Source organism: Coregonus lavaretus (assembly GCF_964263955.1).
Source record: "Coregonus lavaretus genome assembly, chromosome: 33".
Lineage (NCBI taxonomy): Eukaryota > Metazoa > Chordata > Actinopteri > Salmoniformes > Salmonidae > Coregonus > Coregonus lavaretus.
The window spans coordinates 36,907,237-36,929,038 of NC_140020.1; the positions used below are offsets into that span (position 1 = coordinate 36,907,237).

At 42.9% G+C, this 21,802-nt stretch overlaps 1 protein-coding gene across 2 annotated transcripts in view; it reads right to left on the bottom strand.

The window, feature by feature from the left end:
* LOC311108454 (protein lin-9 homolog) overlaps positions 1-21,802 on the bottom strand; it is a 50,286-nt gene that overhangs the window by 15,772 nt on the left and 12,712 nt on the right. The window contains exons 2-6 of one of the 2 annotated variants that reach the window (XM_084151078.1): positions 11,445-11,477; positions 9,313-9,398; positions 8,449-8,553; positions 8,136-8,266; positions 7,924-8,049 (exon numbers count right to left, since the gene is read on the bottom strand). In XM_084151078.1, the coding sequence (XP_084007204.1) occupies positions 7,924-8,049; positions 8,136-8,266; positions 8,449-8,553; positions 9,313-9,398; positions 11,445-11,477 (481 nt within the window). The remainder of the gene's footprint in view (positions 1-7,923; positions 8,050-8,135; positions 8,267-8,448; positions 8,554-9,312; positions 9,399-11,444; positions 11,478-21,802) is intronic. The other variant, XM_084151079.1, reaches the window with a different exon arrangement.

Sequence of the window (21,802 nt, forward strand, 5' to 3'; positions counted from 1 at the left end):
CCGGCATATCCCCAACTCATACTACTACCAATACAAACTTTGTCATAGCTGTAGTATGAATCTGTAGGTCTTATCTTGAGAGTAGTCTTATTTACAGTTGTACTACAAGATATTAATTGCCACTATGTTTGTTCTTCAAATTATGTATTTTCTTAAAATATAAAAATTTAAGTAAATTGCCCACATTAACAAAAAAAATAAACTCACGGTTTTGTTTTTCAAGACTTCCGTTTTTCCCAGTTTCAGGTCTCTGCTCAGTCACTTTCACAGGAAAAATTTAGATTATTGGGTATAGTTACCCTTTAATTCATGTGCGCACCTAGCAAGAGGCTGTCGTTTATATGTGTTTTTGTAGTGCACATGTGATGGTAGAGTTTGCTAAACAAATACCCACTGGATTGATGAAAATAATCATTATATAATTCTGTCAGGTAAGCAACAGATACTTTGTAGTTAACATTTAATTGAAAAGGTTTTTGGGAAAGCCTTTCCATCTACAATAAGAAATGTTTTCGTTAGTATCCTCGCTAACGGCTACACAAAGTGGTAGACAAGCGCATCACACACAGGGGCATTCTCATTGCAACTAAAGTTGCAGGAAATACAAATCACTGATGAATTCTATTCATGTCTTGTAAAAAACTTTGGAAAATTAATTAATTTTCAATACATTTAGTTGAATCTCTACTAAGGTCAATACATTTTTTTATATTGTTGCATTCCGTGTCTGGATTCCATGAGGGCCCTAAAGATCATATTTGGACCAGAATGAGGCTCTCAACTTCCCATTATTCCTGCAGTGATTGTTTTCATAATTTATCTGCAGATAATCGCCAAAAAGCTTTGGCCTACCAGTAGCCTATGCAAATGAGGGAGCCAAATAAACAGTTCTCACAGTAACCGATACCATTCGGTAGACTACACTAACTGATGAGTCACTCACAGTGGCAAGCACCGACATCCTAGGCAAGGAAACTTAGGAAATCCTTTGGTTTACTTGTCAAGATGCGATACCATGGACATATATTCAGTCAGTTCGACACCTTTTACAAACTAGTCAACAATTGCTGTTCAGTTGTCAAATAAAGCACAGTAAATAGCCTACTATGATCAAATCAAATGTTATTTGCCACATGCGCCGAATACAACAGGTGTAGACCTTAGTGAAATGCTTACTTACAAGCCCTAAACCAACAATGCCGAGTGGCGCAGTGGTCTAAGGCACTGCATCGCAGTGCTAGCTGTGCCACTAGAGATCCTGGTTCGAATCCAGGCTCTGCTGTAGCCGGCCGCAACCGGGAGACCAATGGGGCGGCGCACAATTGGCCCAGCGTCGTCCAGGGTAGGGGAGGGAATGGCCGGCAGGGAGGTAGCTCAGTTGGTAGAGCATGGTGTTTGCAACGCCAGGGTTGTGGGTTCGATTCCCACGGGGGGCCAGTATGAAAATAAAAATAAAGAATAATGTATGCACTAACTAAGTCGCTCTGGATAAGAGCGTCTGCTAAATGACGTAAATGTAAATGTAAACAATGCAGTTTTAAGAAAATGAGTGTTAAGTAAAAAATGGATAGGTAAAAAATTGAAGAAAAAAAAATATTAAGAGCAGCAGTAAATAAAAATAAAAGTAGGGAGGCTATATACAGGGGGTACCGGTACAGAGTCAATGTGCGGGGGCACTGGTTAGTCGAGGTAATTGAGGTAATATGTACATGTGGGTAGAGGTAGGGCTGAACGATTAATTGCATTCGCGATAATATCGCGATTTGACTGAACGCGATTTTCTAATCGCAACGTGCGCGATTTGAGGTGGTCACGTGACGCGACTTTTCATGCTGTCCAGCGCAATGGCCTCTTGCTCGACGGAACAGTCAGAAACTGACACAGCTGATACTTTAATATCGAAGAGGAACAGCACGTCGGTGGTGTGGAACTATTTTGGTTTTAAAAAAGAAGATGCTGAGCAGCGTCAGGTGTTGTGCAGAGCATGCCGTGCTCCGATTGCTACTTCACGGGGTAACACTACAAACCTGTTTCAGCACTTAAAAAAATACCACAAATCAATGCATGACAGTTGTATGACCAAAATGCCGAGCATCAGTGCGCGAGACAAGCCAAATACCTCAAGACAGGGATCACTGACAGAAATGTTCGAAAGTGTCACTCCGTATGAACGTAATTCAAAACGGCACGGAGAAATCACTCGGACAATAACCGAGTTCATAGCCAAAGATATGATGCCTCTCAGTCGCAGAGGCAGAGATAAACAATTACCTGATGACTCCTACCATTGATGGAGAAGATGATCCATTGGCTTGGTGGAGGGTGCACAAGATCAGCTACCCACAGTTGTGCACCATGGCACGCAAGTATCTTTGTGTACCTGCTACAAGCGCTCCCTCAGAGCGTCTTTTTAGCACAGGAGGGAATATTGTGACTTGCACTCGCTCATCCTTGAAGCCAGAAAAAGTCAATATTCTGGTTTTCTTAGCAAAAAACCTGTGAGCCACTGAGAACAGAACTGTTGGATAAGTATGGCTGGCAGTGCCATACTCGTAGTGAACTTTAGTCTGTGTGGTGTGTTATTGTTGTGTACTTGAGATAAGTGAGGCTCATCTATTTTATATTATAATATTCAAATCGTTTATAAAAAATAGTTTGTCTAAATTAAAAGTGCATTTCTCATTTTTTATTTATAACTTTATTTACTTTGATTTTACAAAATATTTTCAAAGCAAATTCCTTGTTTCAGTTGTGTGAAATGTTACTGACTTGGGAGCAGTAAGATACATACAATTTAAAATTATTTTTTTCTTAAGACTGTACCTTTTGCACACAGTGTTTACAAAGTTCATGCCTTTGTTTAAATTATTTAAATGCACAGTGGCAAAGCCACAGATGTTTCTGTAATGAGCAGTTCAATAAAAATGTCATTTATTTCAAGTCATACATGTTTGAATTTAATTCTAACAAATAGACCCAGCCTATGGGAAAGAACATTTCACACTAAATGTATATACTATTGTGTTGGTCATATTTAAATCATTCATTATGTTTTGTAGGGGAAAAAGGATAAATAAATGAAATCGCATATTAAATCGCAATCGCAATATTGGGGGCAAAAAATCGCAATTAGATTATTTTCCAAAATCGTTCAGCCTTAGGTAGAGGTAAAGTGAATATGCATAGATTATAAACAGAGTAGCGGCAGCGTAAAAGAGGGGGTGGGATGGAACAATGCAAATAGTCTGGGTAGCCATGATTAGCTGTTCAGGAGTCTTACGGATTGGGGGTAGAAGCTGTTAAGAGGCCTTTTGGACCTAGTCTTGGCGCTCTGGTACCGCTTGCAGTGTGGTAGCAGAGAGAACAGTCCATGACTAGCGTGGCTGGAGTCTGACAATTTTTAGGGCCTTCCTCTGACACCGCCTGGTATAGAGATCCTGGATGGCAGGAAGCATGGCCCCAGTGACGCACTACCCTCTGTAGGGCCTTGTGGTCGGAGGCCGAGCAGTTGCCATAACAGGCAGTGATGCAACCTTAAGGATGCTCTGTATAACTGAGGATCTGAGAACCCATGCCAATTATTTTCAGTCTCCTGAGGGGGAATGGGCTTTGTCGTGCCCTCTTCACGACTGTCTTGGTTTTTTTGGACCATGATAGTTTGTTGGTGATGTGGACACCAAGGAACTTGTAGCGCTCAACCTGTTCCACTACAACCCCGTAGATGAGAATGGGGGCGTGCTCAGTTCCCTTTTTTTCCCTGTAGTCGACAATCATCTCCTTTGTCTTGATCAAGTTGAGGGAAAGGTTGTTATTCTGACACCACACGGCCAGGTCTCTGACCTCCTCCCTATAGGCGGTCTCATCATTGTCGGTGATCAGGCCTACCCACTGTTGTGTCGTCACTTAATGATGGTGTTGGAGTGGTGCCTGGCCATGCAGTCATGGGTGAACAGGGAGTACAGGAGGGGACTGAGCACGCACCCCTGAGGGTCCCCCGTGTTGAGGATCAGCATGGCAGATGTGTTGTTGACTACCCTTACCACCTGGGGGCGGCCCTTCAGGAAGTCCAGGATTCAGTTGCAGAGGGAGGTGTTTAGTCCCAGGGTCCTTAGCTTAGTGATGAGCTTTGAGGGCACTATGGTGTTGAACGCTGAGCTGTAGTCAACGAATAGCATTCTCACGCAGGTGTTCCTTTTGTCCAGGTGGGAAAGGGCAGTGTGGAGCGCAATACAGATTGCATCATCTGTGGATATGTTGGGGCGGTATGCAAATTGGAGTGCGACTAGCGTTTCTGGGATAATGGTGTTGATGTGAGCCATGACCAGCCTTTCAAAGCACTTCATTACATTTTAGTCAATTAGCAGATGCTTTTACTTACAGTTATTGAGTGTATAAATGTTTCATACTTCATGGCTACAGATGTGAGTGCTACGGGTTGGTAGTCATTTATGCAGGTTCTTAGTGTTCTTGGCCACAGGGACTATGGTGGTCTGCGTGAAACATGTTATTACAGACTTAGTCAGGGACATGTTGAAAAAGTCAGTGAAGACAACTGCCAGTTGGTCAGCGCATGCTCGGAGTACACATCCTGGTAATCCGTCTGGCCCTGCGCCTTTGTAAATGTTGACCTGCTTAAAAGTCTTAATCATCCGGAAAAGCTGATGCTCTCATGCATGCTTCAGTGTTGCTTGCATAGAAGTGATTTATCTCGTCTGGTAGGCTCATGTCACTGGGCAGCTCGTGTCTGTGCTTCCCTTTGTAGTCTGTAATAGTTTGCAAGCCCTGCCACATCCGACGAGCGTCGGAGCCGGTGTAGTATGATTCAATCTTAGTCCTGTATTGACTCTTTGCCTGATTGATGGTTCGTCGGAGGGCATAGTGGGATTTCTTATAAGCGTCCAGGTTAGAGTCGCGCTCCTTGAAAGCGGCAGCTCAACACTTTAGCTCAGTGCGGATGTTGCCTGTAATCCATGGCTTCTGGTCGGAGTATGTACAGTTGAAGTCGGAGGTTTACATACACTTAGGTTGGAGTCAATAAAACTTGTTTTTCAACCACTCCACAAATTTCTTGTTAACAAAGTATAGTTTTGGCAAGTCGGTTAGGACATCTACTTTGTGCATGACAAGTAATTTTTCCAACAATTGTTTACAGACAGATTAATTATCTTATAAATCACTGTAATTCACAATTCCAGTGGGTCAGAAGTTTACATACACTAAGTTGACTGTGCCTTTAAACAGCTTGGAAAATTCCAGAAAATGATGTCATGGCTTTAGAAGCTTCTGGTAGGCTAATTGACATAATGTGTCAATTGGAGGTGTACACCTGTGGATATATTTCAAGGCCTGCCTTCAAACTCAGTGCCTCTTTTCTTGACATCATGGGAAAATCAAAAGAAATCAGCCAAGACCTCAGAAAAAATATTGTAGACCTCCACAAGTCTGGTTCATCCTTGGGAGCAATTTCCAATTGCCTGAAGGTACCACGTTCATCTCTACAAACAATAGTACGCAAGTATAAACACCATGGGACCACGCAGCCGCCATACCGCTCAGGAAGGAGACGCGTTCTGTCTCCTAGAGATGAATGTAGTTTGGTGCGAAAAGTGCAAATCAATCCCAGAACAGCAAAGGACCTTGTGAAGATGCTGGAGGAAACAGGTACAAAAGTATCTATATCCACAGTAAAACAAGTCCTATATCGACATAACCTGAAAGGCCACAGAGCAAGGAAGAAGTCACTGCTCCAAAACCGCCATAAAAAAGCCAGACTACGGTTTGCAACTGCAAATGGGGACAAAGATCATACTTTTTGGAGAAATGTCCTCTGGTCTGATGAAACAAAAATGTTTCCAGGAAAAAAGGGGGACTATTGCAAGCCGAAGAACACCATCCCAACCGTGACAGCATCATGCTATGGGGGTGCTTTGCTGCATGAGGGACTGGTGCACTTCACAAAATAGATGGCATCATGAGGAAGGAAAATTATGTGGATATATTGAAGCAACTTCTCAAGACATCAGTCAGGAAGTTAAAGCTTGGTCGCAAATGGGTCTTCCAAACGGACAATGACCCCAAGCATACTTCCAAAGTTGTGGCAAAATGGCTTAAGGACAACAACATCAAGGTATTGGAGTGGCCATCACAAAGCCCCGACCTCTGTGGGCAGAACTGAAAAAGCATGTGCGAGCAAGGAGGCCTACAAACCTGACCTCAGTTACACCAGCTCTGTCAGGAGGAATGGGCCAACATTCACCCAACTTATTGTGGGAAGCTTGTGGAAGGCTACCCGAAACATTTCACCGAAGTTAAACAATTTAAAGGCAACGCTACCAAATACTAATTGAGTGTATGTAAACTTCTGACCCACTGGGAATGTGATGAAATTAATAAATCATTCTCTCTTCAATTATTCTGACATTTCACATTCTTAAAATAAAGTGGTGATTCTAACTGACCTAAGACAGGGTATTGTTACTAGGATGAAATGTCAGGAATTGTGAACAACTGAGTTTAAAATGTAGTTGGCTAAGGTGTATGTAAACTTCCAACTTCAACTGTACGTACCAGTCACTGTGGGGACGACGTCATCGATGCACTTATTGATGAAGCCAGTGACTGATGTGGTGTACTCCTCAATGCCATCGGAAGAATCACGGAACATATTCCTGTCTGTGCTAGCAAAACAGTCCTGTAGCTTAGCATCTGCGTCATCTGACCACTTCCTTATTAACCGAGTCACTGGTGCTTCCTGCTTTAGTTTTTGCTTACAAGCAGGAATCAGGAGGATATAATTATGGTCAGATTTGCAAAATGGAGGGCGAAGGAGAGCTTTGTACACGTCTCTGTGTGTGGAGTAAAGGTGGTCTAGAGTTTTTTTCCCTCTGGTTGCACATTTAACATTCTGGTAGAAATTAGGTAGAACGGATTTAAGTTTCCCTGCATTAAAGTCCCCGGAAACTTGGAGCGCTGCCTCTGGATGAGTGTTTTCCTGTTTGCTTATGGCCTTATACAGCTCATTGAGCGCAATCTTAGTGCCAGCATCGGTTAGTGGTGGTAAATAGACAGCTACGAAAAATATAGATGAAAATTATTTTGGTAAATAGTGTGGTCTACAGCTTATCATGAGATACTCTACCTCAGGTGAGCAAAACCTCAAGATTTCCTTTGTATTAGATTTTATGCACCAGCTCGTTTACTAATATACACAGACCGCCACCCCACGTCTCACCGGAGTCAGCCGTTCTATCATTCCGATGGAGCGTATATCCCGCCAGCTGTATGTCGTCGTTCAGCCACGACTCGGTGAAACATAAGATATTACAGTTTTTAATGTCCCGTTGGTAGGATATCCTTGACCTTAGGTCATCCAATTTGTTTTCAAATGATTGAACGTTGGCTAATAGGATTGATGGAAGAGGCAGTTTACTCGCTCGCCGTCGGATCCTTACAAGGCACCCCGACCTACGTCCACAATATCTCTGTCTCTTTCTCATGCGAATGACGAAGATTTGGACCTTGTCGGGTGTCTGTAGAATATAATTCGCGCCCAACTCGTTGAAGAAAAAATGTTGTCCAATACGAGGTGAGTAATTGCTGTCCTGAAATCCAGAATCATTTTTTGGTCATAAGAGACGGTGGCAGAAATATTATGTACAGAATAAATTACAAATAACGCGAAAAAACATATAACAGCGCCATGACTAATCCTATCAATAGATAGCTAGAAGATGCATATTGTTCATTCTAGCGGGAGAGGGCTCGACAGACTAGTGAATTGAAACTTTCAAATGGAAAGTAAGTCGCCTATTTTAATATAAAATGGAAAAAAGTTGCCGGCTTGTCCAAGGACACTGAGAAATGAAAATCTGATTTGGAGGGCCAGGCTTTGAAAAGAGAATATTCTGTAATAATGAACAATACCGTCTGGGTTTTCCCATCAGTCTCCTGATTGTCCCCCACTCCACACGGGTCAACTTCCTGGTCTTCAGATTGGGAAAGGATTCTTTCAGACACAGGCAGAAGTCATTGTCCCCTTCAAATAAAGGTCTGGAAGGAGAAAAAGTTGGCAGAGCTCAATGGAATAAAGAACTTGTAATTACTGCGTGTGTGTGTAAGTAAGTAATACAGCTTACCTGTCTATGTTAGAGTAAAACCACTCGTAGATGCACCATTTGTGTGCTTTAGGCAGTTTGAGGAGGTTTCTCAATCGCAGACCGATTCTCTGAGACATTTTCTTATCTGGGGTCGTCACATTAGTAAACTTCTGCAAGAAAACATACAAAACAAATGAACAAGAATTAAGTTACACATATCTAGGTTAATCTGATCCTGAGTAGTTGATAGGCAATGATGCACATTATTTCCTCAGGGTTTAAAAAAGGCCGTTTTTATTTTACAGATGGAAAAGGGTTTGCTTTGTCCAGCTGTGTGAGCTGGAGCCCTTACCTGGGGTACAGATGTGACCCTTTGGCTCCTTCTAGGGGATCTGGATGGGAGGTGCTGTTCCTCCTCCTCCCTGAATAGTCTGCTCCTCTTGGAGCTCCGCGTCGGCTGGACACAGGGAGGGGAGGGTCAGCATATGGGTGATAATGTCAATGATTTATACATAATGTTTTAACATGTTTTCAAATGTGCAGATAGTTTTGCTTATTATACATTCCTACCCCATCTAAGATGAAACTGGGGCACTGATTTGTTGAAAATACAAATGAAAAGTGTCAAGGTAGAATTGATTGTGCAAATCAGACCATTGATGGTTATTTGAACAGAAAGACAAACTGCTCATGGGTAGTAAAAAACAAAAATCGATAGTTACATATCGTGATATTATTTGACGATATATTGTATCGACAATATCACAATATTATTCCTGCGCTAGTTGACCTGACCTGCACCAAACCTCCAGTATTTTTCCCTCAAAGCTTGTTCCACATCTTTTTAAATAGGTAGCCAATTTGTTTTATTTCTATGACTGACAAAAACGTGTTTTCGAATTGCTCTCGTCCCTCTGCAGCAATATGGTGAGCAATTTGTTTGGAACATTGAATCGCAATAAAATCACAGCATCAAATTGTGATACATACATAAATTGTGAGAATCGCAATACATATCGTATCGGCACCAAAGTATCGTGATAATATCGTATCGTGAGGTCCCTGGCAATTCCCAGCCCTACTCATGGGAAGTGCTGATAAAGAGTATAAGTGCCGACTAAATCAATAATGATTGAATCACCAGAGATAAAATTCATATAAGCCCTAAAGAGTTCCAAGGCATAGATGGGAGGAAGGGCTACATTGGTCATCTCACCGTTTCCATGGACACCAGGGTGTGTCGTCCTCTCGTGTTGTGAGCTTTTGTTTGCGTCTCATTCAAAGTATTTGACAGACTGCCCTCTGGAAATTTACAACATATGCCGTTATCAAAAATAGATCAAACTCACAATACCCTGACAATTCACAACTGCTCCCTCATTGTCTACAGACGGTCTATTTTCCCAAACTCTGAAGTGTCCTCCTTTCCCAGTCTCCTTCCTTCATGACCATTGATAGGTGAAAGGACTAGTTTCCACACTATTGCTTTATCAAGTCTTCTGCGATCATTGGTCATACAGGAAAGGAGACAAGAGTAAATAACTTAGAACAACAGACTTTTACCACATCATACAATGATGATGACATCATTGAATAAAGTCCATTGACTACGGTATAACAATTGACAAGTTAAGACTTCAGATTGGCTTAGTTTGGGGTCTATGACATGTCCCTCGTGTGTTGCATTTTTAAGCCAGTCATTAGTTAGGCTAATAAAAAGACTCCTAACTTCGACTTCCCCTGAAAAACAGATGTGGGAACTCCTCGTGTCGTTTTACACCTGCTACGTTAGGTTACCAACCTCTTCAAGAGGGAAACACAGTGCAAACACATATGCAATACATACAGTGCTTTCAGAAATTATTCACACCCCTTAACTTTTTTCACATTTTGTTTTGTTACAGCCTGAATTTAAAATTGATAAAAGTCAGACTGTGTGTCACTGGTCTACACACAATATCCCATAATGTCAAAGTGGAATTATGTTTAGAATTTTTTACCAATTCATTTAAAATGAAAAGCTGAAATGTCTTGAGTCAATAAGCATTCAACCCCTTTATGGCAAGCCTAAATAAGTTCAGAAGAAATCAAATGTGCTTAAAAAGTCAAATAATAAGTTGCTATAATAGTGTTCAGCATGATTTGTTTATGACTACCTCATCTCTGTACCGCAAACATACAGATAATTGTAACGCCCCTCAGTCAAGCAGTGAATTTCAAACACAGATTCAACCACAAAGACCAGGGACGTTTTCCACTGCCTCACAAATGGCAGTGGAAAAATAATGTAATATTCCTTTGAGCATGGTCAAGTTATTAATTACACTTTGGATGGTGTATCAATATACACCCAGTCACTAAAAAGACACAGGCGTCCTTCCTACTCAGTTGCCGGAGAGGAAGGAAACCACTCTGGCTTCATGGTGAAATCCCTATGGTGACTTTAAAACACAGTTTAATGGCTGTGATAGGAGAAAACTGAGGATGGATCAACAACATTGTAGTTACTCCACAATACTAATCTAAAAGAGTGAAAAGAAGGAAGCCTGTACAGAATATAAATATTCCGAAACATGCATCCTGTTTGCCAAAAATGTGGCAGAAAAATGTCTGGGGCAAATCCAACACAACACTAAGTACCACTCCTCATATTTTCAAGCATGGTTGTGGCTGCATCATGTTATGGGTATGCTTGTCATCGGCAAGGACTAGGGAGTTCTTTAAAGATAAAAATAGAGCTAAGCACAGGCAAAATCCTAGAGGAAAACTGGTTCAGTCTGCTTTACAACAGCCACTGGGAGCCAAATTCACCTTTCAGCAGGACAATAACCTAAAACACAAGGCCAAATCTACATTGGAGTTGCTTAGCAAGAAGACAGTTCCTGAGTGGCAGAGTTACCGTTTTAACTTAAATGTGCTTGAAAATCTATGGCAAGAAAAATGTCTGTCTAGCAATGCTCAACAACCAACTTGACAGAGCTTGAGGAATTTTAAAAAGAATGCGCAAATATTGTACAATCGAGGTGTGCAAAGCTCTTAGAGACTTACCCACAAAGACTCAGCTGTAATCGCTGCCAAAGGTGATTCTAACATGTATTGACTCGGGGTGTGAACACGTATGTAAATTAGATATTTGTATTTAATTTTCAATAAATTGCTAAAAATTCTAAAAACATGTTTCACGTTGTCATTATGGGGATGGGGGAGATTTTTTATTTATTTTTAATCTGTTTAATTCAGGTTACAACTACAAAAATGTGGAATAGTCAAGTGGTATGAATACTTTCTGAAGGCACTGTATACACACACACACAAGGATTATCAATGCAATGTGTTAAGATACAGTACCTTTCAGACTGACAAGTGCCTCAGCTGAAGAGCCTACAATCAAGAGAAGAGGGAATTAGGCTAGACTAAATGCAGTACAGATGTGCATCTTTCCCTTTCAAGACGATTCAATACGCATATGGGCTCCGATAAGGACAGGAGTGATCCATTTTAGTTGGAAAAGATTTGATGAGATTCGATCAGAAAACAAATCGATGCGATTTGGTTCGATGCACTAACATTTGATGCATAAACATACATTTTCCATTCTAAATTAAAATCTGCTGCTGATGGAGCTCATGAGCTGGGCCTCTGAGCTGGATGTCTGAACTGACATCTCTCTCGCTCTGTCTGAGTGCATTGCATGCATGCATACATGCACGCAGTTGAAGTCGGAAGATAACATTCACTTAGGTTGGAGTCATTAAAAAACTCATTTTTCAACCACTCCACACATTTCTTGTTAACAAACTATAGTTTTGGCAAGTCGGTTAGGACATCTACTTTGTGCATGACAAGTCATTTTTCCAATTCCAGTGGGTCAGAAGTTTACATACACTAAGTTGACTGTGCCTTTAAACAGCTTGGAAAATTCCAGAAAATTATGTCATGGCTTTAGAAGCTTCTGGTAGGCTAATTGACATAATGTGTCAATTGGAGGTGTACCTGTGGATGTATTTCAAGGCCTACCTTCAAACTCAGTGCCTCTTTGCTTGACATCAAGGGAAAAATCAAAAGAAATCCAAAAAAAATAATTGTAGACCTCCACAAGTCTGGTTCATCCTTGGGAGCAATTTCCAAGGACCTTGTGAAGATGCTGGAGGAAACAGTTACAAAAGTATCTATATCCACAGTAAAACGAGTCCTATATCGACATAACCTGAAAGGCCGCTCAGCAAGCTAGAAGCCACTGCTCCAAAACCGTCATTAAAAAGCCAGACTACGGTTTGCTACTGCACATGGGGACAAAGATCGTACTTTTTGGAGAAATGTCCTCTGGCCTGATGAAACAAAAATTGAACTGTTTGGCCATAATGACCATCCTTATGCTTGGAGGAAAAAGGGGGCTGCTTGCAAGCCGAAGAACACCATCCCAACCGTGAAGCACGGGGGTGGCAGCATCATGCTTTGGGGGTGCTTTGCTGCAGGAGGGACTGGTGCACTTCACAAAATAGATGGCATCATGAGGAAGGAAAAGTATGTGGATATATTGAAGCAACACCTCAAGCCATCAGTCAGGAAGTTAAAGCTTGGTTGCAAATGGGTCTTCCAAATGGACAATGAACCCAAGCGTACTTCCAAAGTTGTGGCAAAATGGCTTAAGGACAACAAAATCAAGGTATTGGAGTGGCCATCACAAATCCCTGACCTCAATCCTATAGACAATCTGTGGTCAGAACTGAAAAAGTGTGTGAGAGCAAGGAGGCCTACAAACCTGACTCAGTTACACCAGCTCTGTAAGGACGAATGGGCCAAAATTCTTGTGGGAACTTATTGTGGGAAGCTTGTGGAAGGCTCCCCGAAATGTTTGACCCAAGTTAATCAATTTCAAAAGGCAATGCTACCAAATACTAATTGAGTGTATGTAAACTTCTGACCCACTGGGAATGTGATGAAAGAAATAAAAGCTGAAAGAAATCATTCTCTAGTATTATTCGGACATTTCATATTCTTATTCCGAACTGACCTAAGACAGGGAATTTTTACTAGGATTAAATGTCAGGAATTGTGAAAAACTGAGTTGAAATGTATTTGGCTAAGGTGTATGTAAACTTCCGACTTCAACTGTATACAGTGGGGAGAACAAGTATTTGATACACTGCCGATTTTGCAGGTTTTCCTACTTACAAAGCATGTAGAGGTCTGTCATTTTTATCATAGGTACATCCAGAAAATCACATTGTATGATTTTTAAGTAATTAATTTGCATGACATAAGTATTTGATACATCAGAAAAGCAGAACTTAATATTTGGTACAGAAACCTTTATTTGCAATTACAGAGATCATACGTTTCCTGTAGGTCTTGACCAGGTTTGCACACACTGCAGCAGGGATATTGCCCACTCCCCCATACAGACCTTCTCCAGATCCTTCAGGTTTCGGAGCTGTCACTGGGAAATACGGACATTCAGCTCCCTCAAAAGATTTTCTATTGGGTTCAGGTCTGGAGACTGGCTAGGCCACTCCAGGACCTTGAGATGCTTCTTACAGAGCCACTCCTTAGTTGCCCTGGCTGTGTGTTTCGGGTCGTTGTCATGCTGGAAGACCCAGCCACGACCCATCTTCAATGCTCTTACTGAGGGAAGGAGGCTGTTGGCCAAGATCTCGCAATACATGGCCCGATCCATCCTCCCCTCAATACGGTGCAGTCGTCCTGTCCCCTTTGCAGAAAAGCATCCCCAAAGAATGATGTTTCCACCTCCATGCTTCACGGTTGGGATGGTGTTCTTGGGGTTGTACTCATCCTTCTTCCTCCAAACACGGCGAGTGGAATTTAGACCAAAAAGCTATATTTTTGTCTCATCAGACCACATTACCTTCTCCCATTCCTCCTCTGGATCATCCAGATGGTCATTGGCAAACTTCAGACGGGCCTGGACATGCGCTGGCTTGAGCAGGGGGACCTTGCGTGCGCTGCAGGATTTTAATCCATGACGGCGTAGTGTGTTACTAATGGTTTTCTTTGAGACTGTGGTCCCAGCTCTCTTCAGGTCATTGACCAGGTCCTGCGGTGTAGTTCTGGGCTGATCCCTCACCTTCCTCATGATCATTGATGCCCCATGAGGTGAAATCTTGCATGGAGCCCCAGACCGAGGGTGATTGACCGTCAACTTGAACTTCTTCCATTTTCTAATAATTGCGCCAACAGTTGTTGCCTTCTCACCAAGCTGCTTGCCTATTGTCCTGTAGCCCATCCCAGCCTTGTGCAGGTCTACAATTTTATCCCTGATGTCCTTACACAGCTCTCTGGTCTTGGCCATTGTGGAGAGGTTGGAGTCTGTTTGATTGAGTGTGTGGACAGGTGTCTTTTATACAGGTAACGAGTTCAAACAGGTGCAGTTAATACAGGTAATGAGTGGAGAACAGGAGGGCTTCTTAAAGAAAAACTAACAGGTCTGTGAGAGCCGGAATTCTTACTGGTTGGTAGGTGATCAAATACTTATGTCATGCAATAAAATGCAAATTAATTACTTAAAAATCATACAATGTGATTTTCTGGATTTTTGTTTCAGATTCCGTCTCTCACAGTTGAATTATACCTATGATAAAAATGACAGACCTCTACATGCTTTGTAAGTAGGAAAACCTGCAAAATCGGCAGTGTATCAAATAGTTGTTCTCCCCACTGTATGTTCAATGTAGACACCGGAGGGGGGCAATGTAGCTTGCTCTATGGTTCTGAAATTACCGTCACCCACTAATTAACTAGACATTTTAGCAGATTAAATGTTTCAGCTAGTAATGTAACAATATTTATCGTTTACAATTAAGCTATGACATAGCTTCGAACATATAGCACAACTTTTGATCAAATCAGTTTATTGGTCGAGTACCCAGATTTGCAGGTGCAACAGCGCAGTAATACCGAGAACAAATTAAATAAAAAAAACAATAGACGGAATATAAATATACAGTGCAGTCGGAAAGTAAATCAGACCACTCCACTTTTTCAAAATTTTGTTACGTTACAGCATTATTCTAAAATTGATTAAATAGTTATTTCCCTCAATCTACACACAATACCCCATAATGACAAATCAAAAACAGGTTAAGAAATGTTTGCAAATATAAAATATTTATATAAAAAAATCAACTGAAATATCACATTTACATAAGTATTCAGACCCTTTACGCAGCACTTTGTTGAAGCACCTTTGGCAGGGATTACAGCCTCTAGTGTTCTTGGGTATGACGCTACAAGCTTGGCACACCTGTATTTAGGGAGTTTCTCCCATTGTTCTCTGCAGATCCTCTCAAGCTCTGTCAGGTTTGATGGGGAGCGTAGCTGCACAGCTATTTTCAGGTCTCTCCAGAGATGTTCGATCGGGTTCAAGTCCGGGCTCTGGCTGGGCCACTCAAGGACATTCAGAGACTTGTCCCGAAGCCACTCCTGCGTTGTCTTGGCTGTGTGCTTAGGGTCGTTATCCTGTTGGAAGGGGAACCTCCTCCCCAGTCTGAGGTAAAATAATAATAATAATAATATGCCATTTAGCAGACGCTTTTATCCAAAGCGACTTACAGTCGTGCGTGCATACATTTTTTTTTTTGTGTATGGGTGGTCCCGGGGATCGAACCCACTACCTTGGCGTTACAAGCGCCGTGCTCTACCAGCTGAGCTACAGAGGACCACAGGTCCGGAGCACTCTGTAGCAGGTTTTCACCAAGGATCTCTGTACTTTGCTTCGTTCATCTTTCCCTTCACAAGCCCTTCACCAACAATGCAGTTTTAAAGAAAAATAAGAGTTAAGAAAATATTTACTAAATAAAGGAAAGAAAAAAAATCAAGAGCAACAAAATAATGGGGGTACCGGTACTGAGTCTATGTGTGGGGGTACAGGTTAGTGGAGGTAATTGAGGTTATATGTACATGTAGGTAGGGGTAAAGTGTCAATGCATAGATAATAAACAGCGAGTAGCAGCAGCGTAAAAATGCAAATAGTCTGGGTAGCCATTTGATTAGCTGTTCAGCAGTCTTATGGCTTGGGGGTAGAAGCTGTTAAGAAGCCTTTTGGACCTAGACTTGGCGCTCTGGTACCGCTTGCCATACCATAGCAGAGAGAACTGTCTATGCCTAGAGTGGCTGGAGTCTTTGCCAATGTATAGGGCCTTCCTCTGACACCGCCTGGCATAGAGGTCCTGGATGGCAGGAAGCTTGGCCACAGTGATGTACTGGGCCGTACGCACTACCCTCTGTGGCGCCTTGCGATCGGAGGCCGAGTAGTTGCCATACCAGGCGGTGATGCAACCAGTCAGGATGCTCTTGATGGTGCAGCTGTAGAACCGTTAGAGGATCTGAGGACCCATGTCAAATCTTTTCAGTCTCCTGAGGGGGGATAGGCGTTGTCGTGCCCTCTTCACAACTGTCTTGGTGTGTTCGGACCATGATAGTTTGTTGGTGATGCGGACACCAAGGAACTTGAAGCTCTCAACCTGCTCCACTACAGCCCCGTTGATGAGAATGGGTGCGTGCTCGGCCCTCCTTTTCCTGTAGTCCACGATAAAGCTCCTTTGTCTTGATCACGTTGAGGGAGAGGTTGTTGTCCTGGCACCACCATGCCAGGTCTTTGACCTCCTCCCTATAGGCTGTCTCCTCCCTTTAGGCTGTCGGTGATCAGGCCTACCACCGTTGTGTCATCGGCAAACTTAATGATGGTGTTGGAGTCGTGCTTGGCCACGCAGTCATGTGTGAATAGTGAGTACAGGAGGGAACTAAGCATGCATCCGAGAGGCCCCCAAGTGGCAGGTGTGTGGATCTGTTAGGGCAGTATGCAAATTAGAGTGGGTCTAGGGTTTCTGGGATGATGGTGTTGATGTGAGCCATGACCAGCCTTTCAAAGCACTTCATGGCTACAGACGTGAGTGCTAAGGTTCGGTAGTCATTTAGGAAGGTTACCTTTGTGTTCTTGGGTACAGAGACTATGGTGGTCTGCTTGAAACATGTAGGTATTACAGACTCAGTCAGGGACAGGTTGAAAATGTCAGTGAAGACACTTGCCAGTTGGTCAGTGCATGCTTGGAGTACACGTCCTGGTAATCCGTCTGGACCTGCAGCCTTGTTAATGTTGACCTGTTAAAAAGGGCTTACTCACATCGGATACAGAGAGCGTGATCACACAGTCGTCCGGAACAGCTGGTGCTCTCATGCATGCTTCAGTGCTGCTTGCATATAATTAATTTAGCTCGTCCGGTAGGCTCGCGGCTGGGCTTCCCTTTGTAGTCCGTAATAGCTTGCAAGCCCTGCAACATCCGACGAGCGTCGGAGTCGGTGTAGTAGGATTTAATCTTAGTCCTCTATTGATGCTTTGCCTGCTTGATGGTTCGTCGGAGGGCATAAGCATCCGGGTTAGAGTCCCGCTCCTTGAAAGCAGCACTTCTACTCTATAGCTCAGTGTGGATGTTGCCTGTAATCCATGGCTTCGGGTATGTACATACGGTCACTGTGGGGACGACTTCATCGATGCACTTATTGATGAAGCCGGTGACTGATGTGGTATACTCCTCAATGCCATCGGATGAATCCCGGAACATATTCCAGTCTGTGCTAGCAAAACAGTCCCGTAGCATAGCATCTGCTTCATCTGACCACTTCCGTATTGAGCGAGTCACTGGTACTTCCTGCTTTAGTTTTTGCTTATAAGCAGGAGGATAGAATTATGGTCAGATTTGCCAAATGGAGGGTGAAGGAGAGCTTTGAATGCATCTCTGTGTGGAGTAAAGGTGGTTGTAATGATGTCATGTCATTGTATTGTGTGGACCAGGGGAGAGTTAGTAGATAAGTGGTTTGCTGCCACAGAGTCTACATTCTGTTATGTCAGAGGAGATTACTGATGTTGATCTTAGAAATGATTGATGGACAGGATATACTGACAGGGGTAAAGGATAATAACATCAAAGAATGGGAGTGCCCATGGATGTTAAACAGATGTTTGTGGAGAGACTTGTAACAGAGTGTATATATAGAGAGAGTGGATCTTTGTTCTGGAGTTAGGAAGATGGCAGAGGCAGGGCTACAGTGGGGGAAAAAAAGTATTTAGTCAGCCACCAATTGTACAAGTTCTCCCACTTAAAAAGATGAGAGGCCTGTAATTTTCATCATAGGTACACATCAACTATGACAGACAAAATTAGATTTTTTTTCTCCAGAAAATCGCATTGTAGGATTTTTAATGAATTAATTTGCAAATTATGGTGGAAAATAAGTATTTGGTCAATAACAAAAGTTTCAATACTTTGTTATATACACTTTGTTGGCAATGACACAGGTCAAACATTTTCTGTAAAGTCTTCACAAGGTTCACACACTGTTGCTGATATTTTGGCCCATTCCTCCATGCAGATCTCCTCTAGAGCAGTGATGTTTTGGGGCTGTCGCTGGGCAACACGGACTTTCAACTCCCTCCAAAGATTTTCTATGGGGTTGAGATCTGGAGACTGGCTAGGCCACTCCAGGACCTTGAAATGCTTCTTACGAAGCCACTCCATTGCCCGGGCGGTGTGTTTGGGATCATTGTCATGCTTCAAGACCCAGCCACGTTTCATCTTCAATGCCCTTGCTGATGGAAGGAGGTTTTCACTCAACATCTCACGATACATGGCCCCATTCATTCTTTCCTTTACACGGATCAGTCGTCCTGGTCCCTTTGCAGAAAAACAGCCCCAAAGCATGATGTTTCCACCCCCATGCTTCACAGTAGGTATGGTGTTCTTTGGATGCAACTCAGCATTCTTTGTCCTCCAAACACGACGAGTTAAGTTTTTACCAAAAAGTTATATTTTGGTTTCATCTGACCATATGACATTCTCCCAATCCTCTTCTGGATCATCCAAATGCACTCTAGCAAACTTCAGACGGGCCTGGACATGTACTGGCTTAAGCAGGGGGACACTTCTGGCACTGCAGGATTTGAGTCCCTGGCGGCGTAGCGTGTTACTGATAGTAGGCTTTGTTACCTTGGTCCCAGCTCTCTGCAGGTCATTCACTAGGTCCCCCCGTGTGGTTCTGGGATTTTTGCTCACCGTTCTTGTGATCATTTTGACCCCACGGGGTGAGATCTTGCGTGGAGCCCCAGATCGAGGGAGATTATCAGTGGTCTTGTATGTCTTCCATTTCCTAATAATTGCTCCCACAGTTGATTTCTTCAAACCAAGCTGCTTACCTATTGCAGATTCAGTCTTCCCAGCCTGGTGCAGGTCTACAATTTTGTTTCTGGTGTCCTTTGACAGCTCTTTGGTCTTGGCCATAGTGGAGTTTGGAGTGTGACTGTTTGAGGTTGTGGACAGGTGTCTTTTATACTGATAACAAGTTCAAACAGGTGTCATTAATACAGGTAACGAGTGGAGGACAGAGGAGCCTCTTAAAGAAGAAGTTACAGGTCTGTGAGAGCCAGAAATCTTGCTTGTTTGTAAGTGACCAAATACTTATTTTCCACCATAATTTGCAAATAAATTCATAAAAAATCCTACAATGTGATTTTCTGGATGTTTTTTTCTCAATTTGTCTTTCATAGTTGACGTGTACCTATGATGAAAATTACAGGCCTCTCTCATCTTTTTGTCCTTTGTCTGTTATAACTAACCATGGTACCATATAAAATATATTATATGAACTCCATCAAAAGTGTCTAAATACATCCATACATTCGTAATCACTTGATACCCTAGAAACTCATCATAACAGTGGTCTAGAGTTTTTTTCCTCTGGTTACACATGTAACATGCTGGTAGAAATTAGGTAAAACGGATTTAAGTTTCCCTGCATTAAAGTCCACGGCCACTAGGAGCGCCGCTTCTGGATGACCCTTTTCTTGTTTGCTTATGGCCTTATACAGCTTGTTGAGAGCGGTCTTAGTGCCAGCATCAGTTTGTGGTGGTAAATAGACAGCTACAAAAAAATATAGAAGAAAAGTATCTTGGTAAATAGTGTGGTCTACAGTTTATCATGATACTCTACCTCAGGCGAGCAAAACCTTGAGACTCTATATTAGATTTTGCGCACCAGTTGTTATTGACAAATAGAAACAGACCGCCACCCCTTATCTTACCGGAGGCAGCTGTTCCGTCTTGCTGATGTATGGAAAACCCAGCCAACTGCATATTATCCATGTCGTCGTTCAGCCACGACTCGGTGAAACATAAGTTAATAATGTCCCATTTGTAGGATAGTCTTGAACGGAGCTCATTCAGTCATTCAATGATTGTACGTTGGCCAATAGGACTGATGTTAGAGGCGGGTTACCCACTCGCCGACGAATTCTCACAAGGCACCCGGACCTGCGTCCCCTGTATCTCCTTTTCTTCATGCGAATGACCGGGATTTGGGCCTGTTCCGGTATCAGCAGTAAATCCTTTGTGTCCAACTCATTAAAGAAACAATCTTCGTCCAGTTCGAGGGGAGTAAATCGCTGTTCTGATCAGAGCATATGAGCGGAGTGGAGCGGTGAGAATCTCAGCTCCTCGCTCACGGAGCTGTTCACCCCTCCGCTCCCCCCGCTCAAAGCCACATCAGGCCAGTCCGCTCATTATCGCTCAGCGCTCAACGCAGTTTGCATCGCGCTCCACTCAAATCGCCCCCCGCTCACTCCAAAAAAGGAACAAAATCTGCATGTATTTCACTTTTAGCTTAAACCACAGCCTTACTTTATCTCCCCGTATTTGTTGCATACAGACTCATCTCGGATTATCCATTCTGTCTTGAAACGGGGATCTAACACTGACGCTAAAATTAGATGTTAATCAGTATAGTATATTCCATAGCGAATTGACACGTTGTTTGCCAATGTTTCTGCAAAAGCAGCGATGCCCATTGGAAGTGCAGCGTGAGTGTAAACGGTGAGCAGGGATTTGATTTCTGTGACAGCAGGGAGGATCATCCCCAGGTTCCCCAGCTCCTTCTGCATTTTGTCTGTGAGATCTGCTAGTGGTGTCAGCACACTGACAAGGTGCGTCAGCTGCCGTACTTGATTCAGGGTGATGTTAGCAACATTAGACTTGAGTTTGTTTTGCCATAACGGGTCTTTTTGGAACAACCGGATGAACAACTGAATCATCCGCAGCTGGCTGCTCCATCGAATGGTGCAGGCATTTGTGGGGCGGACACCTAATTGGTCGGTTTCCTCTGTGCTCTTGCGTACACTTTTCACCAGGTGCCCGACTTTCACTAACAGCCTATTAATGTTGTCGTGCTTGTTAAAGGCGTTTTTGATCGCCAGCTGAAGCATGTGAATGGGGCATCTCAGATGTAAATTTGACAAAGTAAAGTACTGATTTATCATAGTTTCTTGGGGGGGGGGGGGGGGGGGGTGTAGCCCGGTTGAGCTGCGCTGGCGAAGTGTTGCATCCCTTCGCGTTCTCCTTTACTCAGCGGTTCATAGTCCATGAAAATCATTTTAAAAAATGCTACATCCAGCTCTCTTTTTCTCTCCCTTGTTATGGTTGGGCCTTTGCGTGCAGTGAATAAACTTTTGAATTCCTCAACCCTTTTCTCTTGTTGCTGCTGCTGCTCCTCTCGCTCTATAAAATACAAATTCATGGACGACACAAATTAAATTAAACAGATGGATTCTGGGTCAGGCTTGAGCATGCTTCAGACTCGTGGTGTGAGCGAGCGAAATTGGAGCGGGACATAGGGCGACGCTCCGTCCTTTTAAAAATGCCGCT